Genomic DNA, 26,447 nt, shown 5'->3' with positions numbered 1-26,447 from the left:
TACAGATGACTTGTTCTGCAGTTATCCCTACTGTCTTCTGAGTACCTCCTGAGGAACTGAGGACTCTATGTCAGGTGTGTACTCTTGCAATGAGATGGACCCACTCTGGCTCTGCCACCTCTTCTGATGTTCCTTTACCAGGCCTTGTTAAAAGGCTGTTGTGAGGAGGCCATCACAATCCATGGTGGCATGAATTTCTGGAGGGGAATAGTTATGCAAATCCTTTCTGCCTCACTTTGGGACTGGAGGTTTCTAACCAATTTTGTGATACTTCATTTTATTTGCAGGCTGGCACTACTAAAATGTGTTATTTAATGCTAGCTTTGAGCATTAGTAAAATTTTTCCATTTATACTCATTTAATCCTGAAGAGATGTGGCAAATATGTACATTGCTAAATATCAAGGCACATGGGGAAGAGCTAATAGACTGGTACAAGCCAGCCAGGCAGCCAGAAATGTGTGAGTGGGACGAGTTATTTGTAAAGTTGACATGCATTTTCTTGGCACTTCTTTCCTGCGACTTCACATAGGATTTGAAGAACAAAAGAAATCCCCGTCTGGTGCCTTATACGTTACTGGATGAGCGCACCAAGAAGTCCAACAGGGACAGCCTGCGGGAAGCTGTTCGGACGTTCATTGGTTATGGGTATAACATTGAGCCATCAGACCAAGAGCTAGGTAATGAGCTCAGATTATTTATTCTGAGCAAATTTTACTAAATAGGTCCTCTTCTGGGAAAGTGCTAATTTTAAATGTGTCTTACTTGTACTATTAGGAATGGCATTTTTTTTAATGGTGTATTTTCTTAAGGGGGGCAGTGGACCGTGTTTAATGTAAAGCATCATCACATTGATGTTTCCATGATAAGCCTGTCTGTGACCCAACTCCATGGGAAATACATCATCTTGTAGGGAAGCTAAGATTTTCAGAACACCAGGTCACAGAACCATGTCACCTTCTCTCTTGTTCTTTAAAGATACATCAGCTTACTTTGAGAACAAATAATCACATCTCCAAGAGTTGAATTCTAGTGATGATTAAAATCACCAGCTTATAATTGATGAACATGATGTTATTATTGTCCTTTACCCCAAGTGGTACCATAGGCCCCAGGGGCAGAATTAGAAGTGGTTTGCTGGATGGCTTTGGAATCGATCCTGGATCCAAATCTTTCACTCACTTGAATGAATGATTAACCCTCTCTGAGCCTCAATATTTATTTTTTGTCTTTAACATAAAGACAGTGTCACGTTCAGAACTATGATGAGGACAGAGAGAGATGGCCTCTAATAGATCTGCTACATAATTATCACTCAGTAAAATGGGGTCTTGCTATGAGATGATGGTGACGATTGTTGTGCTATAAGCAGGATGTGACAGTGCACAGTGGGAACTCTGTGGCCATCTTGGTTGTCATCCAGTTCTTTTGAGGAATGCTACTTACTTATTAAGACTATCTACTCCCTTTCCCTCTCACACCTTCTACTCGCTGTTCTCACAATAGCTGATCCAGCTGTGGAGAAAGTCAGCATAGACAAGATCCGATTTTTCCGGGTGGAGCGGTCGTATGCAGTGAGGTCTGGAAAATGGTATTTTGAGTTTGAAGTGGTAACCGGAGGAGACATGCGAGTCGGCTGGGCAAGGCCAGGCTGTCGGCCTGACATTGAGCTGGGGGTTGATGACCAAGCCTTCGTGTTTGAAGGCAGCAGGGTGAGTCAGTATAGTATCCACAAATCCTCAATACAAGCTTTTCTTCTCCACACCTTTCCCTGGAGGCTGGAAATACTGAGTGTCTGGATCTTAGGTCTCCAAGTGAGAGGCCCCCACCACTGGCTAATGAGCACTGAATGAGCATGGCCTAGTGATTGTTTCTTTGCTCTCTTCTGGCAAAGGTGAGGGCTATGCCCCAAATCGTTTTTATAATCACTTTCATCTCTATTTTTTCACCCAAGCCATCAGCTCTACTCCACTTGTTGAACACTATGTAACTGTTAGGCTGGAAATGTTACCAATTTTCCCTGGATACTCTCATAGATAACTAGGAATTAGGAGACTCAGGCCACCTTTTCTGATGAGCCTATGTGTCTCAGTTTCATTTGATTGTAATACAGACCACTTCTCTCTGAGTTATCTGTGTAGAGAGGTGTGATCTCATGGGATCATGTACCATGAACAGTTAGGAGACACGACTGTGTCCTTTCTCCAGTGGTGGGAGCTTCTAGGACCTCTATTTCGCTAAGCCCTGGGGTCTTATTTTTCAGGGCCAACGTTGGCATCAAGGGAGTGGGTATTTTGGGCGAACCTGGCAGCCAGGGGATGTAGTTGGATGTATGATTAACCTGGATGATGCCTCCATGATCTTCACACTGAACGGGGAGCTGCTGATCACCAACAAAGGCTCTGAACTTGCCTTTGCTGACTACGAGATTGAGAATGGTAAGTTTACTTCCCTCCCCCATCCCAACTCCATGGGGTTGAAGGAAAACCCAGGGCTGAGGGGGCCTTTTACCTCCTTATTTGGAGTACATTCCCTTTGTATATTTGAAACTCTAATGGTAAAGACTACTCCTTATGCTTTCATTTTAAAAGAATCATGACAAATAATCATGATAGATAATATATAAATTCTAAACTTCCATATAGATCTCCTTCTACTTCTTTCCACCTTGGCACTCAGGGAGTCCCAGGTTTTCCAGTATTACAAAGGAAATGCTCTTTGTATACAGATTAATGTTCTTGGCAGAAGAGAGAAATCAGGGAATTAAAGAATTATTCTTTTATTCTGATTTGAATTATCAGTCTGCATGTTTGTGTAATTGAACTTGATGCTTTGATGAGAACCATTGAAACACGAAAGTTAGACTTAGCTGTTCCCTTGAATGAAATGGAATTTATTTTGAAATTCAAACATGCTGTGAAGCCAAAGCAGAGTTGTACTTATTAATGGCCATGAATAGACCACAATCAGCACAGTGCTTCCAGCTAGACAAAGGAATAGTTAGAGCTTGTTATTTCCTGTCTACATCACTGTGTTCCGTACGCAAGATTGCTGGCACATGGGGAAAGAAGTGTTGGTCTGCAAGTCAGTGGACTTGCTCCTACCAAGCTGTGTGGCTCCCAGGGAATCTCTGCTTGAGACCTGGGTTTTACTTTCTACATCTATACTAGGGAGTAAAAGAATAGATGAAATAAATTCCAGTGTTCTTCCCAGATATGGAATTCTGTGACAGTGACTTAATGCCTGCTGTGTGCAGGCCCCAGGGCTCAGTGCTGTGCCACCTTCTGCCTCTTGCTTACAGATGAGGAGGAGGCTTCTCTGAAACAGGTGACCTGGGTTCACACCCTGCCTCTGCCCCCAACTCCTCCACACTCCCCCTGAGCCCCCAACATCCTAGTTGACTTTTTAAAACCTCTTTGGGACTCATTTCCCCCTCTGTAAATGATTAGGGCTGCTTGTAGCTCTCAATGTCTGAGACATTACAAAAGAAGCAGTCCCCACCTAGAAAGCAAGAGAGCACAAATATGAAACCATGTACATGTAATGTAAATGTTCTTTATTTGCAGAACGTATTAAGTTTTGTAAGTGACTTTCACACTTTTTGCAGAGACCCATTATTGCAATGTTCATATCCAATTATACCTTTTAAGAGCTCTAAAGATATTTGAGGGAATAGAAAGGTGGAAATTCAATATATTTTCCTAGAGGAACAAGATGACTAACACCTGATGGGGTCGTGTTTTAATGCCTTCCGAAGGGATTTAAAAATCAGAAGTTTTAAAGAAAACATTCTAATTTGGGAGACAGGTGGGGAAACATTGCTGGCAGGAGTGTCTTGTGTGCTGGTTCAGAGGTAAAGGAGAGGGAGGGCTGTAGGTGGCCATCAGAGCAGTGTAGAAGAGCCATTGCACCCGTGCAATGCTGCCTCCTGGAGGCCAGGAGGAAAATGAAAAACTGAAATGTTGGAGTTCATCCCCAACAAAAGAAGCTCCCTGGGATAGAAAGAATCAAGGACCTTTCCCTGGCTTTACCATTGAATGAACTAGAAGACATAACTTGTCTGTTAGTCTTTGGGTCAACTGTTAGGAGGAGATAAGAATTTTCTGTGCTGTGCCAAGTGATGAAAACTTTGTAAAGTCCAAGTGTGGCTCATGTCAGACCAGAATCAAAAAAATGCATCCTCACAAGAAGATGGGATGTGTATGGTCTAAAGCAAATGAAAATGCAAGTAGTAGCAGTATTAGGAGGCTTGTTTTCTGGTTGTAGACCAAATAAGATGAAAATATGAAAAGGTGATTAATAATGCAAACTTCAAATTATAAATAGCAAGTGACTACTACAGAATGAAAGTTCTGTGTGAATGATCTTTGAATTGAAAGTTGAATAAAGAGTGTGCCCTCTGTAGAAGCAAATTCCAATCAGAGGATGCCATGAGACTAATGATGTGGCATTGGGGAACTTCAGCAGAGGATAGGACAGTAGGAAAATGGAAGATTTCTGTATGGAATTCACAGAGGGTAGAGCTGGACAGGCAGATGAGGTGTAGGTTACAGTCTAAATACGAAGACTCGGACCTCCCCTCCAAGAAACTATTATCTCATCTGGGCTAAACACCCTTGGATTTCACCCTCTGGGAAACGGGGAGCTGATACGGGGTTTGAGCAGAGAAATGCTATAAAGGAAGAGATATTTCAGGGTAGCTCTGCTTTCTGCAATCATCTGTGTTATAATGAAAAAGAGATGCCTCATAGGCCCTTTGTGGATGGGGATAAGATTTGACCTTCAGAATAACAAAGTCTATTATTAGGAAGCTATTTTATAATAGAATTGTACTGTAATATGTTCATGCATTATACTGTAGCATTGTATCACACTTTAATAACACCTCGACAAGATAATTGGAAGGCTCTTTCAGTTATATGATAGCTCAGGAGTTGGCAGAGGGACAACTGAAAGGAAGATGACATGCTATTCTTTGATAACAACAGCCCAGAGGCCTGGAATAACCATAGCATCTCTGTTCTCTGCAGAATATGGAAAGAGGCAGCATTTCTTGCCTTGAGTTGTTAGGAAAACCATCTGTTGGAAATAAACATATTATGCACTGTGGCCCCCATATATGCTTGCTCTATGTGCTTACGTTCTGGTTGCTAGCACGTCAGCCTTGATTCAAGCCATTACCCCCTTGGGAAGTCGTGAGCTCTTTGGGGGAAGGACTAGGAGTCTACATTACAGTTTATGGCATTTATTTATAAGTTGTCCTCTTCGTTCTCTTCTACATCATGGATAATGTGCACTTATCTGCCTCATTAGAATTCTTCTAATCATTGCCCCATCCCAGTCCCTGTCCAGGACCATCACAGTAATGTATTGTCATGTAAAGGTATGTGGAAGCTTAGAAGCCTCCAAGGTGTCAGCCTTCTGTTTTCCTCCATTTAAAGGAGAGAAAGATACAGTCCTTCGAATTCTGCCAGGCCTTAGAATGTTGACATCTAGAAGAAGCTTCAGTGTGGTCCCCTGAGGGCCATCCTCATCCTGCTGCAGCTTCCATGTCTGCAGGGGCAGCCTCCTGGGCTCCTCCTGTCCATTGGCCTATCTGGGTTTAACAGATCCCTCAGATCTGTGGACAGCTCTTTGGGAAGCAGAAAATGAAACAAGTTTGTAGGAAGTGTCACTGCCATCTGCACGCACATGCTGGTGCCAAGGGGCTCTGCCATGCTTTCTCCAAATAGGGACTGTACTTCAGGAAGTGACTATGGCAGGGGAGCATGATGCTTCCTGTGTTTGTACAAGGGGTGTGACCATCGCTGGATTGCCCCTGAACTCCTCCTTCTCCAGGCTTAGGAGGAAATGCAAAGGGATGAGCAAAACGTGTAATGCTGGAGTGAGACTCGGAAACACCCATAAGTAGTCTGGGGCTACCACTCTCCAGGATCTCAGCTCTACCCCTACTGGTAGTGATTCCTCCCCATGTCTTTCTTCAGTGGAAAGGGAATTGAAAATGGATCCAACATGTGGGTTTTCTGGAGAACGGGTTTCTTACCAAGCTCCCAAATTATAAAAAGTTGACCAACCTGCTATGTCTCTTCCTAATTACAAAACCAGGGTGGGGCCTTGTAATACCACATTTATCAGAACTTGGCATCCTCTATGAAACATAAATGCATGTGTTCTTGCTGTTTCTTTCCTGGAACTATACCTCTGTATTTATCTTGGCTCAAGATGATGCCATTTGGAAGATTCTCCTCAAACCTCTTCAAAAGCATCAGCATAATCACATCTATTAGCCTACATAGAGGAAGGGGGATTTCTTTACCCCTTTTATGTTTCTTTTGTGTCTCCATTCTCATTTGAGGCTGTGGGTCAGTTGAGTTGTGTGCAAAATGCAAATCCTTGTTTATGACAGTGTTCATGATTTAATGCCGTATGACCCAAATGGGTCCTTTTATTCAGATTCACTTCAGAGAGTCAGTGGCCACCTGTATGCAGGTAGCCCTTTTCCTCTGCTGGGCCTGGGGTGCTCTGTGGTTATGGGTCTGCAGCTAACTAATCTAGAAGCAAACTGGTCAACTACATGACACAGGAAAAATGATTTGCAAAGGGAAGTGAGAGTTAGTCACAAAGCAAGTTGGAGTAGGTAAGAATTCAAAAACAGGCATCCTGGCTTCAGTCCCTCTTATTTCCTCTGGATTCCTGCTAAAGCAGCTTTGTTCACACACTGGTTCTATAGTTTTCCAGGTAACAAATAGGTGAGGGAATTGTTCAACTTTCTAAACCCTTATGTTAAATCATAATGATGAGTGCTGACATTAAGAAAGTGTTTGATAAATACCAGTTGTGGTTTAGTACATCACTGCTGCCCACCCCCATCTACCTACCACGCAGAGTTATAAAGTTACATGAAGCTTTAATACCTCAGGTAAAGAGGTTCTAGAAATGGAACCTCTTACCAAGTGAAGGGAGTTGTTGCAAGTATCCAGTTGTCACATCTTCCTCAGGAAAAATTGTAGCAGTGTTCTGAATTTCTCTTTTCTGACTCCTTGAGTTTAGCTTCTCTTCTGCTTCACAAAGCTTCCCCAGCTGTGCCCACTTAGCCCCCAGGAGGTCTCTAACACTTGCCTTCCATTGCTCTCCCATCCCTGGCCTCTGTTGGCCCTGCTTTCTCGCCTGCAGAGAGGACTTCTGCCTACAGGGAAAGCGCTTCACTGTGTCATGAGTGCAGCCCTTTGCCCTAGGACACAACTGCTGTTTACATCTGGTGCATTTGTCCCCTACAACATTCTCTTCCTCTCCTGCATGTTGACTGGCTGCTGGCCTGTGACTCAAAGGCCAGCAAGATCACATTCCATTTTGTCACTCACCCTTCTTGTGACCTTGGTCCAGTCTGTTGGCTCCTCAAGTCATTCATTTTTTTTATCCTCAGTAAAGTGTTATCCCTTCTGCTGGTACTTAATAGTAATGAGTTGAAGTTCCTTAGAGAAAAGACTTTGGGCAATATTAACTTTCCCTCTTACATTGTCAGTAGGTCCAAGACTGGGAAGTTATTTGTATGTCCCAAGGGAGAACCCCTGTTGCTGTTTCCCATGCAGGCCTTACACCTGATGTGCACTAATCCTGCTACCCAAGCTCATGAAGAAGTAGAGAGATTTTCTTAAGACATCCTATTCACTGATCACATCAATGCCTCTGAGATAAAACTACTATAGTAGTTAGTTTTACCCTCCTCGCCTCCCCCCCCCCCCGCTTAGCAGAACTGTCATAATCCATTCTTGTTCCCATTTCTGAAAGCTCCTTAGGATTGAAAGAGTTATTTTCTTCTTCCTTTACCTCTGTCATAGCACATGGCAGAGCCCTCTGTCCCAGTGGGGACCCAAGAAAGTTAGCTGACAAACCAACTTAAACCATTTTAAATAAACAAGTAACAAAAGTTACTTGTTTATTTAAAAAAAATTGTAGGAAGGAGATAGTTTAATCTACCACAGCCCCTAGCACAGAGCTACCAGAAGCACACTAGTGCTCAGGGTGTCAGGAATGGATATTTGTTCAATTGCCCAGTCTACCTACTGTCCTGGGTCCTAAATGGGTTTATAGTTTCTTTCTAAAACAAATCTACTAGCATGTAATAGACTTAATTTTCACTTGTACAACTTATTTACACAGAAACTTCATGCCATAGGTAATAGTATATAAGTACTTGTTCTTGGAGGAGTGCATTTTGGCATTGAGTCTTTGAAGGAAAGTTCTGTTGATTGTGACCTTAGTTCGTCTGTTGGCTCCTCAAGTCATTCAATTTTTTTATCCTCAGTAAAGTATTATCCCCTCTGCTGATGCTTTATAGTAATGAGTTGAAGTTCCTTAGAGAAAAGACTTTTGGCTTTTCTACAATCTACAATCTACAAAAAATTATAGATGGCCCCTAAATTGGCCTTTAAATTTCCCCTGAAAGAGCATACTGCCCTAGGAGCAGTGCCTCTTATTTTGGGGGGTGGGGTGGGCTTCAACCCTTGCTTTAGTCAGCCACCTCAGAGCTGTCCCCTCCCTTCTAAGCACTTGCCACAGCCTCAGCTGGCCGCCAGCTGCCCGCCTCCGACATCCTCCCAAATCCAAGATAATTAGAGCTTTCCCTGCTTTGCTGATTTGTTGGTCCACAATTATGATTTATAAATAACCCACAAAGAAGAATGCCAAACAACTTGAACTTCTGTTTGGGTCTATTCTGAATAGTAATTTTAAATATGATCAGGATATAGAAGTGAGCTCAAAGAGATGAACGTAGCTGTAGGAAGGACGAGAGGAGTTTTCTCTGGCTCTTGCGCGAAACTCTTGCTCTCCTGCTTAGGTGAGGAGGACAGCAGCAGGCTGGGAGGAGGGGAGTGGATAGACAGCAAAATTTTAATTCCAGAATTTAAAATTTCTTAGCACCATGCTCTCAGAACATGAGGGACCACTGGACCTCTCATCTCACTAAGGACGACACTGAAGCCCAGAAAAGTTAGGGGATTTGCTCCAACTCATTCTTTCTTAAAAAATAAATTTTATTGTATATATTTAAGGTATACAGCAATGTCCTGAGACATGTAAAAGGTTCTATAATTTTAAAAACTATCATGTATTATCTCTCACTTAGTTAGTCATGTCTTTTGTTTTTTGTTTTCTGCTCCATATATCGTTCTTTTGGAGGGGTGGGGAAAGGGAGGTACCAGGGATTCAATTCAGAGGCACTCAGCTACTGTGCCACATCCCCAGCCCTATTTTGTATTTTATTTAGAGACAGGGTCTTACTGAGTTGCTTAGCACCTTGCCATTGCTGAAGCTGACTTTGAACTCATGACCCTCCTGCCTCAGCCTCCGGCTCCCAAACAGCTGAGATTATAGGTGTGCATCACCATGCACAGCCAATATGTCATTCTTTAGGTTTGTTGTTTTGCTGTTGATAGCATTTAAATTTTTCAAGGGCCTATGGTCAATTGTAAATAAGTCATACATAAAGAATTTTACTTGTTCTTTTTACGAGTTTTTCTTTTCCAGTTCATTTTGATTTGCATCTTAAGAATAATCTTGGCTGGGATTGTGGCTCAGCGGTAGTGCACTTGCCTAGCATATGTGAGGCACTGGGTTCGATCCTTAGCACCATATATAAATAAATGAATAAAGGTATTTTGTCCATCAATAACTAAAAATTTTTTTAAAAAAAGAATGATCTTGGTTAAATGATGGTTTTTATCAAATCAGTTTGAAACAAACTCATTGTACTTTCTCACACACCAAAGGCAGAGGTCATCTCTAGGTGGCCTCTTGTTGACAATATGTGCCAGGAAGAAAGGTAAAGGCTAGCATCCCATCTTTCCTATTGGGATTCAAAGGTCGGGTGTCCTCAGGCTTCCTGGGACAGGCCTGTGAGCTGGAGCAGGACTCTCTCCATTCCGCAGGCTTCGTGCCCATCTGCTCTCTGGGGCTGTCTCAGATCGGCCGCATGAATCTCGGGATGGATGCCAGTACCTTCAAGTTTTATACCATGTGTGGCCTCCAAGAGGGCTTTGAGCCTTTTGCTGTCAACATGAACCGAGATGTTGCAATGTGGTTCAGCAAACGCCTCCCAACGTTTGTCAATGTACCGAAGGATCATCCACACATCGAGGTAACGTTACGCATCATGGGTGGCCCCGGCAAGGCAGGTTGGCCAAGGCACTAAGCTTCCCTAATGCTCCTGTCAAAGGCAGATGCTTACCTAAGTCCATGCCCTGGCTGCCTAACAGCCACCTCCTGCTGGCTCTCACTGCCACAGGCTGCTTACCACAGCTGCAGGCTCCTTAATTGGGACAGCTTAGTGACATCTTAAAAAAAGCTACGGCCTGTCCATTCAGATTGGTCCCCAAGTCCTGAGGCCATTTGGTCTCTGTAGACATTCCTATACTGTTATTGCCATAGTAATACGGTACCCACAGACCTTTCATAGTGTTTTCTTCTGAAGTGCAATATTTGCTCTCAAGATTACATCCTGAACAGGCAGGTTCTTATATGCTTATTGTAAGGAGCTTAAGTTGGGTCCTGGTTCTATATTTACTGACAGCTATTTTGCCCCTACCCCCTGTTTTTCCTGTGGTGAGTACGGGGAGAAAAGTGCTGACGAAAAGCTGAACAGATCACTATGTTGCAGCATCCCTTGGGGCACATTCAGTGTCTTGCTTCAGCCTGGCTCCGGGTGCCCTTAACTCACCCTCTAGTCTGAATTCAACAAGCACCAGCTCTTAACCCCCACTGCGGCTCCCAGTCTTAAATCAAGACTTTTCTCTACTTCCTCCAAGGCCATCACTTTAAAAAGTTGACTCTTTGGGAATTCATGAACCCCTTTGACAAACTGATAGAATCTAGATGCCCTCCACTTAGGAAAAAAAACACAAAGTGCACACTCACAGCCCCCATAAGAACACAGGAGAACATAAGAATGTTCTCTAGTGATCAGGAGAGATCAGATTATAAGAAAGTTATTATTACTCTAAGTCTCGGTTCACTTCCTCTGACTAACCTCCTTCTCTACACAGACAGTTTTGATCTTTCCTCTCCACCTCACTGCCTGCTGTGCTTGTGCGCCAGAATCTGGAAATGCCTCAGGTTTCAAGCAGTTCTCAGGTGGCAGCAACTGTGGCAGAAATGGGAGGCCAGCTAAGGAGGGGAGGGTATCCTCCATGGGAACTGGATGTCTCGTCTTAAGCTTCAGGCTTTCTGCATCTTCTCCCTTAGATGTTCTCATGCCGAGTGACAAGGGAAATTTTCATGTTAGCCACTTGCCCCTGCCTTTGTGGATATCATTCTACATCATCTAGTTATTGCCCCCTTTTCTGCAATTTATTCTCTACCTTTGGCCTTGAGATGAACCCAGTGGTCATGTTTTTAGATCTCTAATTTCTCCAGCCAGGGCCCAAGTAATAAGGAGAATCATGGTTCCAGTAACACTGGTGACAGTGTTCACCCATAGTTTGCAGAATGCCTTGCTGTATGTTATATATGTCAACAAGAGAAAGAGGGACAGGGTCAAGGTCAGGCCCTTCGATATGTCAGGGTTAGGACTTATGTTGTTTCCAGGTTGTGAGGATTGATGGCACCATGGATAGCCCTCCATGCCTCAAGGTGACCCACAAGACGTTTGGAACACAGAATAGTAATGCCAACATGATCTACTGCCGGCTGAGCATGCCCGTCGAGTGCCACTCCTCCTTCAGCCACAGCCCCTGTCTGGACAGTGAAGCTTTCCAGAAAAGGTGAGGGTGAAGCCTGTGGCTTGTCAGTGGTGCTCATGTGCCTGCTCTAGAACTGGCATCTGATTACTCTCCACCTGAGCTCAAGAACTCCATGCATGGTTCCCCTGCTCTGTCAGGCAAAGAAATGCAATGTGTGTGCACATGCGTGCATACAAGGACAGGTGTGTGTTGGTACACCACGTAATTTAGGGACCCATAGAACTGAACAGTCGGGCTTTGTGCAGAAATTTCAGCTCTTTTGGAGCTCCCTGAGCCCAAGACTCCCTGCTGACCACGATCCCGTTTGGGGATGAGAGGAAGGTGATTATATGAGAGGGTGCAGTGGCACTACAGCCGTGTGAAGTTAGAAGTTTCTAGAGACACACGCTGCTGCCTTTTCTAGCCCATGGGTATTGTGCAGTGCTCCAGCTGTGCAACTCACTTGTGAGCAATATGACTTCTTCCTTTCGGATAAGGAATGGATTTTTTTTTTTTTTTTGCTCTCCCCCGCCCCCACCGTTGATGTCTATTTTTAACCATTGATGTATGTCTGCCATCTGCACTTGTCCTGTCATGGTCTCCGGTAGCATTTCACTGTCTCCCAAGCTTTCAAACAAAAGCAGCCACTTGAGAGAACAGGATAATCCATCTGAGGTGTCCCTGTCTATGTTACTGCAATCTCTCCATCCTCTTCAGCTCTAACTCGTCATCTGAGCTAAGGGACGAGAACTAGAAGTCGCAGCCCTCCCTTGTGGTAGCAGCTTACAAAGGAACAAGTCCCAAGGCCAATTGCAATCACTTGTGTAGAGAAAACAGCCAGTTTCCTAAGCTTGCCTTGATCATTAAAGGTAGATCAATTGCCTGTCAGAACTGTGGGATTCTCTATACAACTGAATAACTAAAACATGGATTATCTTCCCCCCAGGAAACAGATGCAAGAAATACTGTCTCATACAACAACAGTAAGTAAATGTGCTCAATTATGGTTTTAATTATTTGATTCTTTGCTGTGCCTGGTAATAAGCCCCTTACAGCAAAGATCCGTCTAGAGATCTTCTTTAATTGCCAATTACTCTGTCTTTTAATATCCATCTTGATGATTCCAGAACATGACTGTGGAATTTCTCAAATGAGGGAAAGAAAGATAGTCATTCAGTCCAAAGCAGAAACTTACCTGGAGCTCCTAATTGGGCTTCACTTTGTACTTGGTGCCCATTTGTCATCAGAGACCCTACACTGCCTTTCTGATTAAGATGAGCATCCATTACAAGGCTCTCCATTAAACACTTCTATTTGTTCTTCTGTGTAAACATGAGTCAGCTCCCCTATGTCTCTGTACAATGCCAGCACTAATGTTGAGATAAAATGAGAAGGAGCAGAAGCCAGCCCAGAGATGGAGGCTACTTTCAATCCCTTCTCCATAGCTAGACAGAAGCCAGAAAGAATTACTTCCTAATTTTTTTCACTCTTCTTTAACATCTGCCCCTCAAAAAAAAAAAAAAAAAAAAAAAGTATGGAGGAAATGCATGTGTTGCCCCTTCTACAGAAGTTCTCCTGCAGTCCTGCAGGAGTAAGATTCCCTCTGTACAACTCACACACTTACTTGTGGGCAGACACTGTGTTAGGCACATGGTGTAACCCTTTCATTTAATCTCCATTTGATTATTTAAAGTTAATTTACTTGGCCACCCCACGAGAGAGGCTACTATGCACAGTATCATGTACAGAGAGCATGAGGGTCCAAGTAACTGACTGCAAAAATTCAAGCCTAGGTTGTTCTGACTGGCCCTTTTTCCTCCCGGTCAGGAAAATTTAACAGACTATAAGTAAAAGTTACTGGATTAAGCATAAATCTGCTCAGTCTCCCAAAGAACACAAAGAAGTCATCCCCTTCCTCTATGCTCTAGTGATGATGGCCTCACAGATGGCATGACCCTCACCAAGAGCCACTGTCCTTTCCAGCACTGTCTGTGGTTGGGCATGATGCCACACAAAGCAGGTTGCTTGGGACGGGGGAGTTTTTTTTCTTTTCCCACTTCTTTTTCAAGACTTTCCAAAGCAAACAAACAAAAAATACCTTGACTTTCTTGCAGAAGTAGAAAGGAACAGAAATGTTCTGGCTCTTCTCTCTCTGAGGTTGAGGACTGTGCTATCCTGCCCTGCAGCCCAGGGTGGCCTGGTGCCCAGGAAAGGTTAGGGTTCTGAGCTGACCATTCTGAGAAAAGATGCCACAGACTCCCCCACCAGGCTCTCCTGACCTCGTATCTGGTGTCTTTCTGGGCGACAGGTGGCAGTGTAAGTGCTCACTGCTCCAGGTGCTGCTAAGGCCAAGCAGAAAAGAGAGAAATTAGGAAACAGAGTCTCTGTTCAGCCCTCAGTCCAAGTCCAGAGTGTAGTGTGTGCCTCTTCATAAAAGAGGGCCAAGTGCTCCCCCCACACTGAGGGACTCTCGCCTCTCTCTATTGTCCCTGCACAGCAGTGCTACTATGCCATTCGCATCTTCGCTGGACAGGACCCGTCCTGCGTCTGGGTTGGATGGGTGACTCCAGACTATCACTTGTACAGTGAAAAGTTTGACCTGAACAAAAACTGCACAGTCACTGTCACTCTGGGGGATGAAAGAGGCCGGGTCCACGAAAGGTAAGGGGGTTCCCAAGAGGCAGCATTGGCCATTGGGCTCCCCACTCCCTCCTCCCAGCAGTCTTTCCCCTTCCATTCCACCCTGAAGCCCCAAAGAAGTAGGCATCCCAGCCTGCCTTAAAAGGGGAGCATGGAGTGCAGACTGAACATCCCTAAGGAAACTGGGGAGGGGGCGGTTTGCTCTGACACTGGGAAGGTGTTTAGTGAAAACCGGGGGTAATTTTATCATGCGTATAAACCATGACCCAAGGATGAGAGATAAAGATAGGGAATTGTGGTCTGAGGTCCCTCTCAGTTTTCTACGTGACTTTCAGGCAGGCCTCAGTTTCTACAACATCAGAACAAGATAGAGAAAAATCCCTGGGTGTTTGAGAGAAGCCAGTTCAGAAATTATAAAAAGATGTATCACATGACATAACCATTGATAAACTCAGAACTGCTCACCCCAAAAGGTTTTAATGACTAAACACATAAAGAATATAAAAGAGCCAGGCGCGGTGGTACACGCCTATAATCCCAGCAGCTCGGGAGGATCCCGAGTTCAAAGCCAGCCTCAGTAACAGCAAGGCACTAAGCAAATTCAGTGAGACTGTCTCTAAATAAAATACAGAAAATAGGGCTGGGAATGTGGCTCAGTGGTTGAGTGCCCCAGAGTTCAATCCCCAGTACTCAAAAAATAAAAAAGACTTAACAGATTTATTAGTAATAACCACTGAATAGACCTTAGGGCTCTTAAGGGAGAACATGTCTTAGGCACACTTGTGCCTTTCCACTGTCCATTGGTACTGTTGTCAGAATCCTTGGCTAGATGTTCCCCACAGGTCGCCTATAAGACCATATCTTATGGTCATCATGTTCCCACTTTTGTGAGGTATGAGAGCATCTTTCCTGAACAGCCACAGATAGAGATTTGATAAGTTGTTTCTCAAACTGGCCTTTCCCCCCTACAAGTCAGGAGCATTTTGCAGTCAATGTTCTTTAAATGATACTAGGGGCCAGTTGTAGCCACAGTCACTGTCCTGAGGGACCCATGTGGGCACATAGTTAAGAGCGAAGGCTCTGAAAACAAATTTACATGCTTACTAGATTTAAAACTAGATCCCAGTACTTATTAGCAGTGCAACCTTGAATCAGTCACTTGACTTTCCTGGGCTTTGATTTCCTCCTCATCTCTCAAGTGAGAATATGAGTCATAAAATTTTATGAGTATTAAATGAGTAATTTGTAGAAAAATGCTCAATGCAGTGCCTCACCTCAAGCACTCGATAAATACTATGATTGTTGTTGCCATTTTTAAATGCCCATCATGTTAAGAGAGTCAGAATAGATATTAAAAGCAACATTATGGCTTAAGTTGGAAAGGAAAATATATGAAAACAATTGACCAATTTAGGTTTTTGTTCTTCGGCCAGAAGAAAAAAAAGGCAGAAATGCCCATCTCATTTGAGTTTTTTGCTCCTGTTCCCTGGCTCTGCCACACCAGATGCACCACTTGATTTATCTGAATGGCACTGACCACATTTATTGTGACAATTAACTTTGACCTGTTAGCTCCTAGAGCAAGACCTAGTGTATGGTAGGTGCTCAGTAATTCTTGGTTCTTTGTCCTACATAATAAGCAATAGGCACAGGATCAATTTTCAGATGTTCTGGGGCATTTTTAATTTGGGCTCTTTAAAATATGTCCAAATCCTACCACTTCACATTCCTACAGATTTAATACATTATTAATTGAATTCTGTATTAGCCATCAACGTATTTAGAAATTCATTCACTAAAAAAAACATTAATAACATGACTGCAGTTTGGCTTTTATAGATGTAATGATGGCTATTACTCTTTGGAAGAGGCAGTTGGCACTGGCCCCAGCCTTCGGGCATTCGTGTTGAACAAAAGCCCCATTGCTGTTATCCCAGATTGGAGGAGAGGAATTCAGGACTATGGAGGGGATCTCCACTCCTAGGAGATCCTTGAACTATAAAAACCTTAAATAATCCAACCCTGGGTTTTCTAAATGAGAACCAGTCCAGAGAAGCAAAGCTGTATTCAGAGGGTGCTGTGTTCCAAGGCCTGTCCACCAAGACTGAATGCAGTCTCCCTCCTCCACACTGCTGAGGACCACAACAGGAAACCATGCTGGTTCACATAGATGGACCTCAGCATGTTTGAAGGGCCTACTCCAGCATTAAGTATAGAGTTCATCTCTCATTTAACCTGAGAAAAGTCACATCATGCTACTTCAAGGGCCTGGGTCCCTCCGACGTTGTATCCCAGGATGAACTTATACAGAATCAACTGCCTCTTGCTATAGCCCATCACAAGGGGCTCTGGGAATCACCTCAGCCACCACACATCTTCTCTAAAGCTCACCCAGGGTATGAAGTCCTTCAATTAAGGAGTCAGCTTTGGAGTTATCATAGTTTGTTTTAAGTGTAGATAGCGATTTTGGACAACAAGTTGGTGGATATCCAGTGGTGTGGGAAGGCAACTGCCTGGGAGATGGGAAGGTCAAGGTAATGTGGGAGGTGGAAGGACATCAGAGATAAACTGGACTGACTTTCCAGATTCAGACTGGCCATCCTAAAGAATACAGGCAGAGTTTCATATATCTCATAGAGTTTTGCCTGTTTACCAGACTGGGATTCTGAACAGATTTTTATTTCTGCATCTTACACCCAATCCCCTTATAAATTTGCCCAATTTGGAGATCTAAAAATATCAATGATTTTTCTGTGCCTTAGTTTTCTATCAACACTAAAGTAGGAATACTATCATCCTCATTATCTGTTTCACAAAGGTGAATAGATACTGAGTCAGGAATGCTCTTTGGAAAGGGGTAGCCTTCTAGACTTCCATATCCCTAAATAGAGTGGCTCACACATAAATTAATTCTTTTTTTATTATTTATTTTTTATTCTCGGCAAACACAACATCTTTGTTTGTATGTGGTGCTGAGGATCGAACCCGGGCCGCTCGCATGCCAGACAAGCGTGCTACCACTTGAGCCACATCCCCAACCCATAAATTAATTCTTAAATGAATTAATTAAACCTTCATAGGGGGGGCTTGTGGGGCAAATCACTCCTGAGTCTTGATTGCAAACCACGCAGTCCAGATCCTGTGCCTTCCCCCGTCTCTCTCTCTGGCTCCCAGTGTGAAACGCAGCAACTGCTATATGGTCTGGGGCGGGGACATTGTGGCCAGTTCCCAAAGATCAAGTCGGAGTAACGTGGACCTGGAGATTGGCTGCCTCGTGGATCTGGCAATGGGCATGCTGTCCTTCTCAGCCAATGGGAAAGAACTCGGCACCTGCTACCAGGTAGGGACAGCTTCTGGAGCTGTGACAGCATTGTCCCAGGTCTGGTCAATATGGCTGGGTTCCTCTTCTTTTCCATATGCAGTATCTTCATCACACTGCATCCAGTGGATAAGCCTGTGTGGTCCACGATCCATTTAAGACAGAAAATAAATGCAAAGCAACTCTATTTTGCACTGAGGGAAAATAGTATTTATTATCATGTCATAAAATCATATTATGCTGGTCATATCAGATCAATAAGGGGGAGAAATGTTTTCTTTAATGATGAGCTCTTGAAAGGTCATTCATTTGTTTCACAGATTTATCTCTTCCACCTTTATGTTACCTTTGCCTCTCAAGGCACAAGATTCAAAAAGTAAACAGAAACTTCTATGCCAAAAATAGAAACCTATGGAAACTAATTTGCTATGTGTTCCCTTTGCAAAAGGCTTATTCATATTCCCTACAAATACCGTACATGATCCTTTAAGAATATATTTATGTAAATCAAGTGTTTTCCTATTTCATGGACTATGAAGCTTCACCTAACTGCAGGAAAAGTTTCAGTGATACACATGTAGGTTTAAATGTCATTAACCACAAAATGCCTCATCTCTTCATCCTTGATGGCCAGATGAGCTCTTGGAAAGGCTCCTTATCACATCCTACTCTTGAGGTTTTGCACTGAATGACAGCACAGCAAAAGATTTAAGAGAGATCACAGAAAGAAATCTGTCAAACCAAGCATTTCTCAAATTATTTGACCAAGAAAGCCATTATGTTAACTTTGACAATTAGTAAAATTCTATGAACCTACAGTTCCACAGAGCCTCCCATGGGAAATGCTAAGTTGAGGAGTTGAATTTCTATGTTAAACACTTACAATGGATGCTCCAGGTTGAGATGGAAGAGCTTTCTCCCATTGAGAACAGTCAGGAAAGTATTCATTACAAGAAATCTTAATTTTTAAGAGAAATGTTCTAAATTGAAGAAATAGCCCAAGAAGCATTATGGTAATAGGGAAGCATAAGGTGTGTTTGGGAATCAATGGACACAATAGCCAGGGACTTTTATAATTAATGGTGAGAAATTCATTTGGAAATAGGTTGACATAGATAGTAATTAGGGAACTATTGAAGGTTTCTGAGCAGGAGAGTTACATGCAGTGTTTAAGGAAGCCAACAGTCTTCCAGGGTCACCAGCGGATCAAAATACCCTCTTATACGATGAATAGAAATCCTGATTCTTCAATCAGACACAGGTTACAGCCTCTCAACAGCCAGCCATCTGGCCTTGGGTTGGAGAGATGGAGCCAATGGGCAGCAAAGTATGAAAGGTCCATTCACTGAGAGGATTCACGGACCCTGGCTGGGGGCTAGGGCAGCCTGCTGGCCCCAGGCCCAGATACCTTGCTCCTCCAGCAGTCCCCATTCCTCCTCCTGCTGAAGAGTAGAATCACCCACACTTGGCAAGCTTGGTCCAGCAGCTGGGGCCCACCAGGCCATTTCCAGAAAGAGCCATCTGTGAAGCCAGGCTATGCAGCCAAAGTGAAGTGTTCTAGTACTTTCGTACAATTCCACGTCCCCTGGTCCCAAGTCCCCTGAGAAAATTTCTTATATACATTACTACCGTCCTTCAGAATCCATTAGCTTTTTCCCATTAACTTCTGAAATGAGGTGAACTGAAGGGTCCTCCCTGAGCTGCAGAGAATTATAGAGCATCTAATAACTTTTAAACCTAGTTGGGCTTTGGAGATCTACAAATATCAATGATTTTTTTTTAATGTGGCTTTCACAGCAGCAGCAACCTGCCTGCCTCAGGGAAGAGCCTACTATGTTGAGGAGATGTTAAAAAACAAGAACAGGATCTCTGCCAGCTTCATCCCATCTTTCACAATGGTCCCTGGGCTATACTAGGCTGAACGGTTGTCCTCTTTGAACTGAGCCTTGGCATCCCGCCTCCTCTACTCTATACACACAAATCTTGTTTACTCTGCTCAGTGGTCCCAGTCTTGCCTCCTGCCCTAAGAAATGCTGCTGGAGGTGGGAAAGTGTTGGGGCTCTGCCAGGGACCCTGGGGAAGCTCACACCGAGCCAGCCCCTTCTCATTTCTGGCGAGACAGTAACGTGTCCAGCCATGCATCTGGTCCCTGGCAGTGGGATCATTGTTATTCTGCAGCTGTAGCCATTTTCATTTTTCAATTATCTCAAGAGGAACAGGCCAGCAATATTGATACACTGGCTTTCAATTCAGAAAGGACCAGTCACCAAAATAATGACAGAAAGATTCCCTCAAACAATGTTTCTAGACCTCCCTATTAAAATAGTGCTGTGCAATTTGAAAACCTTTTTTCTGTTGCACTTAATGCAATCAGCAGAGAAAGGAGAACTGAAATGTACCTTCAAGAGATAATCCCCAGCGATTGCCACGCCAGCCACACACCTCCAAGGACGGAGCCAGCTGTAAGATTCAGACTCACCAGAGGGCTTAGTTTTCGATTCTGACCAGCTCCTATGCCCTGACCTTCACACATGATTAGAAACAATGTCTATTACTATAAGTACAAAACATATCAGCCGGTGATAAAAAAAAAAAAAAATGAACCTTGACTACGAAAGGAAAAATGTCCATGGTGTGTCATGGCAGCTGGGAGTCCAGGCTCACTACTCATTCCGTAGGAATAGAATCTCCTTGTCCAGCAGAGGAGCCCTTTGAGGCCAGAGGCCACCTCTATGTTAGAAATAAAACTATCCCAGGATATCCTAAATGTACTTTGTCCCTTTGGGGGTTTGGAAGAAGACGGGCCTGGAGGTTGACTGAGTTGTTTATGAAGTTTTCAGGAGCTAGTCCTGAGGGACCTGAAAACATCCCACCTCCCTCAGGATGTGGCTTCTGAACTGGTTTGCTTTAGCTCCATGTAGGAAGCCTTCGAATGCATGCACTTATTTCTCTCCCCATTAGCACAGACTCATGGGTATCTTCCCAATCCAGATAAAGTCTTCTCAGCCGCTGCTCTACTTGCTGAAGGTTACAATGGCAAGTCGTTATAGATATCACACATTTGGTATTTGAGAAATCTGGTTCTAGTTCATAGAGACAATCCCTACCTCTTAGCCGAAGTCAGAATAGCAGAACAGCCTCCCTGGCCTTGCTTGAACCATGTGGATTTGCCTTCAGAGATAAGCCCAAGTCACCACTCGCTCTCAATGGTCATCTCTAGACTGATGTGATGACCTACAATGCTGCCAGGTACCTGTGCCCTGCAAGGAACAGCACACCTTGTCACTCAACATCCAGTAGCAGGTGTCAGTGTTTCTAGACCTCCTTATTAAAATAGTGGTGAGGTAGTGGCTCCTCCCCTGACTGCCCCTGAGCATGAGCAAAAGCTGCTGGCTGCAGGTCCTTGAGAGATGAGGCAAACAGTGATGAGTCTGTTCAGTCCAGAGCAGAGAGAGTGTTGAAGGTGGTGAACAGTGACGGCTTCCACTAAGGGACACCAGGTCGCTGAAAATTCCCAAACAGGGAGAATGACAGCCTGCAGCACCATCCTCTTTCATCTGAAATTAAAATGAGAGCATTAACTGGAATAGCTCTGGGCAAACTTCTCAATTTGTTCTGGTTTCCAGGTGGAGCCCAATACCAAAGTATTTCCAGCAGTCTTCCTGCAGCCTACAAGCACTTCTTTGTTTCAATTTGAACTTGGGAAGCTGAAGGTATTTATCTGTCCCCTCATCTAATAGCCATGACTAGAGAAAGCAGTATTGACCATGAGGAGGGAAATCTCTCACTTCTCATTTGTGTCCCCCATTCCTTCTTCAGCCCCCCCACCAGGCCCTAATGTTGGCCTGTGAAATTCAGATGACAGAACATGCATTCTCATTTTCTCCTTCTCTTACCTCTTCTGGGTGTTGAAAGGATTAATTAATGCTTATAGAACCCATTGTGCAAGGTCTTAATTAATGCTGGTGAAGCCCTGAGAGGTCCCCTGGACACACATGTCTAATTTACACTCACCATATTGGTTATCATGGGCCAGGTGTATGATCCAGCAACTGAGACTCTCCATATTGCATGTGTATTTTCTTCTCTGATGTCTCTTCACCTTGTCCCAGAATGCAATGCCCTTGTCTGCGGCCATATTTAAGAGTGAAGAGAAGAATCCAGTCCCACAGTGTCCACCTCGGCTGGATGTCCAAACCATCCAGCCCGTACTCTGGAGTCGCATGCCAAACAGCTTCCTGAAAGTAGAGACAGAGCGGGTGAGCGAGCGCCATGGCTGGGTGGTGCAGTGCCTGGAGCCCCTGCAGATGATGGCACTCCACATCCCTGAGGAGAACAGGTACTAGAGGGGCCCACAAAGGAAGGGCACGCCAAGCATTCTCACTGGACTCTGCTCAGCTCCAAGATGATTATTGATTTCCCCAGTGCCTCAGCGTCTATTCTTTACTCCCCCACTTCCATTATTCATTTGGAAACAGCAGGAAATGCACTGATGTGCCTGCTACAGAGGCTTTAGTGCAGCTTCTAGTGCCTCGAATCGGGGAACATTTCTATGCCTGTCATTAAAACCAAATGACCCTGAAACAAGAATGAGGCATGTCTGGCTTGACGTAAAGAATCATGAATCAGGCTGCTGGTGTTCCCTTGTTAAAAGGCTCTCGTAGATTGTGGCCTGGGTTCAATCCCAGCACTGTCAGCTCTCTGACTGTGTGTCCTTGGGTGTGTCACCTCATGCACTCATGGCCTCGGTCTCCTCAGCCATGCTGTGAGAGAAGAGTCCACCCAAAGTATTGCTGGGAAGGAAAAGAATGAGATTGCATAGATAAAATCTAGTACAGTTTCTAGACATAGTGAGAATTAAATAAGTCTTATTGTGAATGTTGTTATCCCTTGATGTCTGCCTAAAAAGCAGAATAATATGGAGAGAGTGGCGGCATTGCTGCCTGCATATTTCCCAGTTAGATATGTCGTTGGGTCATGGGTAGCAGCAGGGTAGGCAAGTTCAGGGAAGCAGAAGAGATGCCCAGCCAAGCAAGCCAATTTCAAGGGTCCCCCATTCCATGATGAAGATGAAGACAAAATTAAGATCTAAGCAGATATCAGAATCAAAGACCTCATCTCACAAACACAGATTAAAAAAAATAGACTTCTAAAGTTGGGAAGGGAAAATTGAACTGGCTTATGACAACTTGTCATAAGAAAAGAAATTTAGAAAGTGTTTCCTCTCTGGATGAGAGTGCAGTTGAGTTTGTTTCAGGGAAGGTAGAGTGAAGTTTGTACATAAGATGTAGATACATTGACAGAGGACTCCAGGTACACATCTGAGGGACTTTTAAATGGAGGATCCACTTGAACCTACAAATAAGAGGAGCAAGTTAGCTTGTCATGTACCTAAATGTTTTTCTGCTTGGGGCTTTGGGGTTTTCCCTAATGAGGGAAACTTGCATATTTGGCAAACCAGTGTCTTATGTTTTGTAGGTTTTTTGAGAGCCTCATAGTTAGATATGGTGGATTGGTGGGGGTTAGGATGTGGACTGAAGCCAAGAGAGGCTTGATAACCAATTAAAGGAAACATGGCAGAGACTCCCACATCCTTTACCCCTCTGCCTTTGTGAGGCTAGTTAAAGCCCTGGGCATTCAGTGAGACTGCTGGATTCTGGCGCATTCTTCTTGCCATGAGGTGGTTGATTGCTTGTACATCCTCAGGTGTGTGGACATCCTAGAGCTCTGTGAGCAGGAGGACCTGATGCAATTCCATTACCACACACTGAGGCTGTACAGCGCCGTGTGTGCCCTGGGAAATAGCCGGGTAGCCTATGCCCTGTGCAGCCACGTGGACCTCTCGCAGCTCTTCTATACCATTGACAACAAGTACCTCCCTGGCCTCCTTCGATCCGGATTCTATGACCTGCTCATTAGCATCCACCTGGCCAATGCGAAGGAGAGGAAACTGATGATGAAGAATGAATACATCATCCCCATCACCAGCACCACCAGGAACATCCGCCTATACCCAGATGAGTCCAAGAGGCACGGACTGCCAGGGGTGGGCCTGCGGACATGCCTCAAGCCAGGCTTCAGGTTCTCCACCCCTTGTTTCGTGGTAACCAGTGAGGAGCACCAGAAGCAGAGCCCCGAGATTCCCCTGGAGATTCTCAAGACGAAGGCACTGAGTATGCTAACCGAGGCCGTGCACTGCAGTGGAGCCCACATCCGAGACCCTGTGGGGGGTTCTGTGGAGTTCCAGTTTGTGCCTGTGCTGAAGCTCATTGGAACCCTGCTGGTCATGGGCGTGTTTGATGATGATGATGTCCGTCAGATTCTCCTCCTGATTGATCCCTCTGTGTTTGGGGAGCACAGTGGAGAGTCAGAAGAGGGAGCAGAAAAGGAGGAAGTGACCCAGGTGGAAGAGAAGGCAGTGGAGGCTGGGGAGAAGACCAGCAAGGAGCCTCCAATCAAAGGCCTGCTGCAGACCCGATTGCCAGAGTCCGTCAAGCTGCAGGTAACTCTGAACAACAAAGCTCCTGTGTGTTGGAAAGGGCCTGGGTGGGAGAGAGCACAGCCGGGCTGTTAGGAGGGACAGTGGGCATGGGCATCAACCCACTGCTGAAAGAGTCCTGCATCCACACTCAAAGACCTGGAGCTTGTGGGCAATGCTTGTTTCTGACGTGGAATATATTCCTCATTTCTCCCCATGCCAAATGAAAATGCTGACTTGGTCAGTAAGGCAGATGTTTTAGAAATGTTTTCTGCTAATAGTGATAAGTTTGCCCTTATCTTTTAACCTCTGGGATCCAAGTGCTCATTTGTGAGATGGCTGCCTAGAGAGGGAGTCAAGCCTTTGGCTTGGAGTAACCTCAAGGAACTGGCTCACAGGGAGATTGCACCGGTCACCTGCTCTTAGTAGATGCCATGTTCTTGCAGATTGGTGTGGTCCTATGACTGCAGCATTCACATAACTTCCATCCAAGCCGAGGGCAGTCATGCTCCTAGAGCCACTCCCTGCACTGCCTGGGAGCCTTTGACACTGCCTAAAACACTTTTCCCTGTGTAAGCTAGCATCAGTTATGTACTGAGAATGATAACTTTTGTATTACAGGCACAGAGAAAAGAGAAAGGGAGATGAATCAAGTAGGCTCAGCCTATGCCACTACAGAGAAGCCTGCATCAACTATTGCTAAGATTAAGTTCTTTCATTCAGCTTTTTTTCCTCTTGTTCCCTGGCCTTAGTGGGGAACAGTTGTTCTCTGAATGCAGACTGGCTTGGATTCAAGCAATAACTTTATGATTACTATGTGCCATAGATTTTTTTCTTTTTTTTTTTTTTTTTGGTACTAGAAATTGAACTCAGGGGCACTTAACCACTAAGACACATCCCTAGTCCTTTTTATTTTTTATTTTGAGACAGGGTCTCCCTAAGTTACTGAGGCCAACCTTGAACTTGTGATCCTCCTGCCTCAGCCTCCCAAGCCACTGGTATTAGGCATGTACAACCAGCTTACTGGTTATGAGAACTTGCCAAGTCAGTGGCCAGAAGCAGCCTTAGCTGCTTATTTGTAAAATGTGAAAGATTATTACCAAATATAATATTAGGATACATTTTTATAAAACACAATATGTACTATGTTTTACCATAAACTGTATTATAATAATCTATAGAAGCTCTCATATCTGTATTCAATGGGATTGATAGGTAGCCCAAAACATTGAGTATAGAAAAATTATGTATATAAAATTATATACACCTACACCATAAGCATTTTTAAAACATGAATGCGCTATTCTGACATAGGACCAAGACTTCTTTTAATGTGAGTCCCCTGTCTAGCACATGGAGTCCTTTGTCATAGATGACACCTGGAATACAACAACTATAGCTTCCAGTTTAGGAGTTTTTAAAGTAAACCTGAACTTAGAGGTAGTCTCATGCTTCCCAATGACATTTCAGTCGGTGATGGACCACACACATGATGGTGGTCCTATAAGATTACATCACTGAGCTATGCTGTTCACATCTTGGTTTGTTTAAACATATCCTATTATGTGCTTACAATGACAAAATCATCTAATGCTAAATTTTTCAGAATGTATCACCATCATGCATGGCCTTAATTAAAAGGTACTCTGAGTGCAAAATGTTTCAAGATTTTTTTTTCACTAGAGATTGGACGCAGGGGCACTTAACCAGTAAGCCACATCCCCAGTCCTTTTTATTTTTTATTTTGAGACAGGGTCTCACTAAGTTACTGAAGCTAAGCTTGAACTTGTGATCCTCCTGCCTCAGCCCCCCAAGCCACTGGTATTAGACATGCACCATCATACCCAGCAGATATTTAATGATTTCCCCCAATTCTCTGTAGTTGTCTCACACCCAGCTTTAACTTTTTTATCTAAAAAAAATTATATTTTACATAGAGATAAGATTATCATAATAATAATCCAGAAGCACTAGTCAAAACAAAACAGTGTATATCACAACAGTGAAAGAAGGGTGAGGGATAGACATCTCAATTTTCCTTCCTCCAGGAAGTCAGCAGAAACGAAGGCAGTGCTCATGTGAGCATTTTGGCATTGGCTTCTGTACTGAGTTTCCTGGGAAAACATTTTCTTAGAAAGCTGTTCTTTTTCTTCACAGGCAGATTTACTGTGTCTCCAGTGAGCTCATTTTCCTCTTGTTCCCTGGCCTTCATGGGGAACAGTTGTTCTCTGAATGCAGACTAGCTTGGATTCAAGCAATATAACTTTATGTTTACTATGTGCCATTGAACAGCT

At 44.0% G+C, this 26,447-nt stretch overlaps 1 protein-coding gene across 1 annotated transcript in view; it reads left to right on the top strand.

The window, feature by feature from the left end:
- Ryr3 (ryanodine receptor 3) overlaps positions 1-26,447 on the top strand; it is a 364,780-nt gene that overhangs the window by 152,569 nt on the left and 185,764 nt on the right. Inside the window, exons 25-35 of the mRNA XM_026390365.2 lie at positions 532-679; positions 1,506-1,711; positions 2,263-2,437; positions 9,929-10,137; positions 11,583-11,758; positions 12,663-12,699; positions 14,214-14,377; positions 17,531-17,696; positions 21,302-21,388; positions 21,788-22,014; positions 23,382-24,177. Of these exons, the coding sequence (XP_026246150.2) occupies positions 532-679; positions 1,506-1,711; positions 2,263-2,437; positions 9,929-10,137; positions 11,583-11,758; positions 12,663-12,699; positions 14,214-14,377; positions 17,531-17,696; positions 21,302-21,388; positions 21,788-22,014; positions 23,382-24,177 (2,391 nt within the window). The remainder of the gene's footprint in view (positions 1-531; positions 680-1,505; positions 1,712-2,262; positions 2,438-9,928; positions 10,138-11,582; positions 11,759-12,662; positions 12,700-14,213; positions 14,378-17,530; positions 17,697-21,301; positions 21,389-21,787; positions 22,015-23,381; positions 24,178-26,447) is intronic.

This window comes from Urocitellus parryii, chromosome 6 (genome assembly GCF_045843805.1).
Source record: "Urocitellus parryii isolate mUroPar1 chromosome 6, mUroPar1.hap1, whole genome shotgun sequence".
Lineage (NCBI taxonomy): Eukaryota > Metazoa > Chordata > Mammalia > Rodentia > Sciuridae > Urocitellus > Urocitellus parryii.
Note: the sequence above shows the minus strand (reverse complement) of the source record. Positions and strands in the feature narration are given on the sequence as shown.